We start from the raw sequence: 6,000 nt of genomic DNA on the forward strand, positions 1-6,000 counted from the left end.
TGTCTAACTTTGCTATTTTTTCAATTCACGAACATCAAAGCAAGCTGCAGAAACAGCAAGAATTTCTTCATTTTCAGTTTTCATTACATACAGCACACCAGTTAACTAATCATCAGAAATACCAAAAATACCATTCAGTGTTCAGTTTGGGCAATCATAACAAGCTTCATTGTATGGATTTTTTTTTTGCCAAGTTTGGCATTCATATATGTGTTGAATAAGACAGAAGTAGTAAATACACGCTCAACAAAAAAAACAGTGCTAGAGCTCATTTCCTTGTTCGTTTAGATTTTGGAACCTGCACACTATTTCCTTCCAGTCTTTTGGATCAAACTGTACATCAGGCAAGGAATGCACCTCCTTCCTACAGAGTTCAGGATAAAAACAAAAAAGGCACTCCCCCTCTGCATGGTTAACACATATCCTATTGCTTCATCCTCCAGATTTTGCTGAATAAAATACAGCCATGAAGCTACATTTTCTGTAGAAAATAGCTTTTAAGCACTGAAGTGAGTAACAACAGCAGGAAAAAAGTAAAACAAAAAAACATCCTATTCAATACATTTATAATAAGGAATGCTTAATTTTTAGGACATAAAGGCTAAAAGTGCCAGAGTGAACATGTGTCTGGGGCAGGAAAAAGAAGGCAATCAGTTAAAAGGATAGAAAACTTGCACCAATTTTTTAAATGCTGCTAAAACATTTTTGTTACAGAACCATGGATTTGAAAGTGGAAAAAGTTACAGAGAACTTGTCCGAAGAAATTACCATCTAGATCCAAATTTTGAGCTGTTTTACCCTCAAGCTGCTCAGCTTTAGCTTCAGAAAAAAAAGCTTCTTAGGAGTTCTTTTAACACTACTACAAAAACCATTCTTTGCACTGTTTATATTGTGCAAAAAGTTTCACATTATCCAACATTCTGTTTCTGATTGAATTCAACTCCTACTGTGTTTTTAAATCTCCAGAATCATAACTTTCAGATCAAGAAAAAAATTATTTTAATTTATCCCATCTACAAAAAGTTACAAGAAAAACAGTGTCTTACTGAATTTTCTGGTCTAGAACTTAAAAGGTTTGCTGCACTTCCTTTGAATCACCCAGTGGAAAAAGAAAATTACATTTTAGGGATTAAAAAAATAAAAACAACCCCCTTCCAAGCTTTGCAGAATAAGCAATGCAAAGTCTGGATGCAAAGGTTACATAGATTCCTGCCACAAGGCCTTCACAGGATGTAGGTAGGGAAAAATAACTATGTGATACATTTTAACCCAGAAAGTCATGAGAGACCAAGACAGATTAAAGTACTGTACAGTGCCTACTTAAATTAGGAAATTATCTGTCTTTCAGACAAGCAACTTAAGTAGAAGTTTTTATATAAGAGAAAGCCACAACTTACTTCCTTCAGCCCCCAAAACTTCTTAAATTATTACTAATGGAGCTTGAAAAATTCACTTGTATGCTACAAACAAAACTGTTTCTGGCAGACACTGATAGGTTTTGAAGACTCCTTGCTTTTGCTTTGAATAAAACTTCAGGCTATAATTTTGGGCAGAAAACCCTCTGTCTGCCTCTGAAACACTAAATATTGCAGATCTGCCTCCATATCTTCTGGCTAGGGGGTTTCTAATGCAGCCCAGAGCTGCAGAGCAAACTAGAAAAAACTCAAGACCACAGAGCTAGAGCGTGAGCAGCCAAAGAATGAATGCCTTTGTTGTCTGCAGTAGGAGTGCACTATAACAGGATACATATAAAGTTCCACTGATATAGATTATGATTACCTTCAAGAAGCTGAACGGCTTAAAAAGGGCTTAAATACACATTTTCCAAACATGCCAACTATGTTTTTTCTCTGATATTTTAGCAAAAACTCTCAGGTTTATTTGTGCCGTACCAAAACATATTTGGACTCTGCCAACACTAACTAGTAACAAATACCTTCCTCTTACTTTCATTTCTCAACCTTTATTTTCTCTTCTTTTTTGCTCTTCCTCTGGTGAAATTTTTTTACCTTTTAACACACATCACACGTATAGCTTTCTGCTTCTACTATCCCTAGCATGTCACATTTCAGCCTGCTCATCATTTACACAGCAAACTGTAAACAGTAAACACAGACTCCTTAGCAGCAACAATTAGCACATACAATTGAGAGAGACTCTATCAGAGAAAGTCTTGGGAAGAAAATAACTAATTGCTGAACACCATCCATGAGTAACACCTTACTCATTTTTACATTAAGAAGAGTAGAACAATCTCATTGTAACAACCTCGTTCTAAGTCAGAAATACAGGCATTGCTTGGACAGTAACATTACACAGTACCTCAAGCAGCCACATATATGTAACATTTCAGAAAGAAAATGGTTAATTGCTTTATGATATATGGTAAAATGAATTTACATATGTGACTTATTTATACCAGAACCTTCTGAGGTAATCACTGTAAAGAAAGATAATGTTTTCAACAAACTCCCATATCACAATATCATTGTTTCTTTCACTGGACAGTGATGAATAGATGCCCAAGGGAGCAGGGGAAATAACACAAGAAATTTGTTTTCTGCTCTCCTGTCAGTACAAGGGTTTTGAAGGCCCTATACAAATTATACATTTTTAAAATGCATTTTGTAAAAATCAAACAGAGCCTCTACTAAACATCCATATAATAAATAATAATTTCCACCTTTCCACATTATCAACCTCTGCAGAACAATCCAGGTATGCTAGAATCTGTTTCTCCAAGTAAGTGTCAATGTTCTCCTCTGTCACAGAAGATGCACTGAAAACATTCTGAATGGCTGAATTTGAAAATATTTCTTCGTATTTCCCATCAAATATCAATTGCGATAATGATCCACTTTCTGGAAGAGGAAAAAAAAAAAACACAGGAATCAGTGTCAACTTCCAAACAGTTTTGTCTTTCAAGACCTAGAACACCTATTCAAATGAAAATATCTACCATGCACCTTCTAAAGAATGTATCTTCATTTACATTGCAGGGAAAGTACAGTTACACTGAAACTCAAGAGCAGCACTTGCAAGTGTCACTGCATTCAAAATAAATTGCATTGAAGTTACAGTGAAACACAAATTACCAGAGGAGTGTAAAACAAAAAACTTGCACTGAAATTTCAGGAAAAATAATTGGATGACCTTTTAAAATACTTCTATTATAACAGCAGGATACTCTTCCTTCAAAACATTTTAAATGAACAGTAAACTCTTATAGGTAAGACAATAATTTCACAGACTAGAATTTTTAGGGGATACGTAAATAAAAATGATTCAGTATTTGCAGAGTTCAGTGAATAAATGCAAAACTGCAGAAACTCCCCAGTTCTTCATTTACATGCTTAGAATACCCACAAGTAATGAGCAATGAGATTTTATCTTTAAAAATTATTTCCTATGGTAACTATACTATCCCAGTGAAAAGCCTGCATATGGAGCAGATTCTTAGGAGTAATTACTAAGGTGGAATTAGACCCATGACAGTTTCTTAAGCTTGATTTCAAGACAAAGGGACGTCAAGAAATGCTATATATTTCTAAGAAGCTTCAGACCCATCAAGTTCTTGACCCAGGCTACAACTTTATTCACAGAGTCTATTTTCAGATATGCTACAGTGCAATCAGTACAGCAGCTGTTGGAACTATCTGGCCATGTTAAAACCTGCTGTTCTTGAGCAAAACCATTATCTGCCTGCCCTGCAGCTGTGGCTGCAACTCATGCAGATTCAGTAACTGTTTTCTGACTAGATGATGCAGGTGTTGGTGATGGTTCAGCTGAGGAAATACAGAGGTCTGCATAGGATAAGTGCCTTACTATCAATCTGTCATTCCAGCTGGGGACTGCAGCTCCCTGCACTCAGTGTTACTGTGGCTGCACTAACAGCAGCCGAGGTAACCAATTTAATACTGGCACAGCTATGGATCCACACAAGCAGCAGCTGCACAAAGAAGTGATCTGAATACCAACCCCAAGCTCATCCAGCTAAACAAGTACTTTAAAGTTTAGAAACACAGGAACACAGAGGGCAGAACCACCTTCTGTAACAGCAATGGATGACTGTAGGAATGGGTGACAGAGACTCATTCATTCTTATGTCTCTGCACCACACTGTTGACCTAAGTTTACTTCTGTTCTCCATGAAGATCTTACTAAATTATGTAAGAGATAACGTGTGTCATGTATTATTTAAAAAAACACTTTAAGATGTACAAGAAAGGACATATACAAAAGAATAGCAGTGGTTCTGCAACACTGCTAACATCATATTCTCACAGTGAATGGAACTAACAAGAGACTTTTCTCCAATCTATGCTTTGGAGAGACTTTCTCTCACCAAATGACAACTTTTTTATATTGGATTATAGTTGCCCAGACAGGAAATGCTGTAGTCTGTAGAGTAACTATGGGCTGTGAGGACACACGATGATGAATTAGGAATATTGAGGTTCTTCTCTTTCCAGTAACATAACTAAGGCACAGAAAATCTGCTTTTGATTGTGTGTAGGTTTTTATAGGACACTATACAAATTCAAGGTCACAGCTTTTAAACTTATTTTCAGGATCATCAATAGGAAGGGCCCATGTAAATGATTACTAAGAATCATCATAAAGCCCACCATTTTCTATCTGTACTGCAAGATGCATTTCTTCAACAAGTCTTCCCCACATCTTACAGCAGCACTCTACTTAAAGCACCTCAAGACAACCCAAAGTTAAAGAAACAATCTGACAAAAAAAAAAAAAGCAATCAGAAAAACTACACCACAAACAGCATGCACAACTCTCGTTGAAAATATAAGAGTCAGTCACATCAGCTACCATTCCTGGAGAGCACGGGGACTAAGGTCAAATGAAACGTCACATAAGGAAATAGGAGCTGAGTAGCTCTGTACGGTTCTTTTCCAAAAATCAGTAAGTGCTTAGGTAAGGATAAAGGAGATATTCAATATGCTACAACATGGCACATGACTTGAGCACAACGGTATTTTAGTCTGCCTGCAACATGGATATTTTTTTCACGAAACACAGGTTACATTCTAAGCGCTGCTTCGTTCCCCTGAAGGACAGCCGGGTCTAACCAAGTCCCCTCGAGAGGCTATTTTCCACTGATCCCTCAAGCAACCGTGACCGAATAACTAACAAACACAGGACAGGGCAGCTCGTGCCAGACTCTTCCTTCCCACGTTTTGCTTCAAGAGCGCGTTCCACCTCACTGCCAAGTTCCAGCAGCCTTTCCCTCGGGAGGCAGCCCCGTACTCCCGAGCCCCCCGAGTGCCGGCAAGAGGCGGGCGGGGGGGGCGTCCGCCTTCACCGGCACCGCTGCGGCCGCGGCCCCCGCCCCTCGCGGCCCTGCCGGCAGCGCCGCTCCCGCTCCTCCAGCCTGACAAGCCCACAGCCTCCCCACATCCTGCAGCGCCGGCAGGAGCCCCCGGGAGCTCGACGAGGATCTGACAGGGCGCCGGAGGTGAAAACGCCCGCGGGGGGAGGGAGCCGTCAGCCTCGGCCCCGGCTCGGTCCGGTGGCTCCGGACACGCACGAGGAGCGGGCACCTTCCCCGCGCCGGGCCGGCACCTCCCCTCACCTGCGGCCGCGACTTCGCCCTGCTTCCACTCCCGGCGCTCCGCGGCGCTGAGGAAGCCCCTCAGCAGGGCGCGCTCCAGGGCCAGCATGGTCCCGCCGCCCGGGCCGGGCCCGCCCCGCTCCGCTCCCCGACACCGCCTCGCTCTCGGCCGCGACCCCCCGCGCCCACAGAGACGCGCGCGCTGCCCGCGCGAGCCCTCAGCCCATGTGCGGGCAGCGGCCGCAGGGAGCCGCCATGACAGCGGCGCGGGGCACGCCGGGAGGGCGCGCTGGCCCCGCCCCGCCGCGAGCCGCCGGAGGCGGCGGTGTGAGGGGAGCGCGAGCTGAGCCATGGCCGGAGAGGTGACTTTGTCCCCCGGGGCCGCCGCTGACCCCCGACCAGGCAACAGCTTGTGAAGGAGCGGGAGT

The 6,000-nt window shown here is 42.3% G+C and overlaps 1 protein-coding gene across 1 annotated transcript in view; it reads right to left on the reverse strand.

Moving 5' to 3' along the window:
- The window catches only part of TTC27 (tetratricopeptide repeat domain 27), a 112,902-nt gene extending 107,221 nt beyond the window's left edge, over positions 1-5,681 (reverse strand). The window contains exons 1-2 of the mRNA XM_062489184.1: positions 5,594-5,681; positions 2,684-2,861 (exon numbers count right to left, since the gene is read on the reverse strand). Of these exons, the coding sequence (XP_062345168.1) occupies positions 2,684-2,861; positions 5,594-5,681 (266 nt within the window). The remainder of the gene's footprint in view (positions 1-2,683; positions 2,862-5,593) is intronic.
- Positions 5,682-6,000: the final 319 nt, after the last annotated feature.

This window comes from Cinclus cinclus, chromosome 3 (genome assembly GCF_963662255.1).
Source record: "Cinclus cinclus chromosome 3, bCinCin1.1, whole genome shotgun sequence".
NCBI lineage: Eukaryota > Metazoa > Chordata > Aves > Passeriformes > Cinclidae > Cinclus > Cinclus cinclus.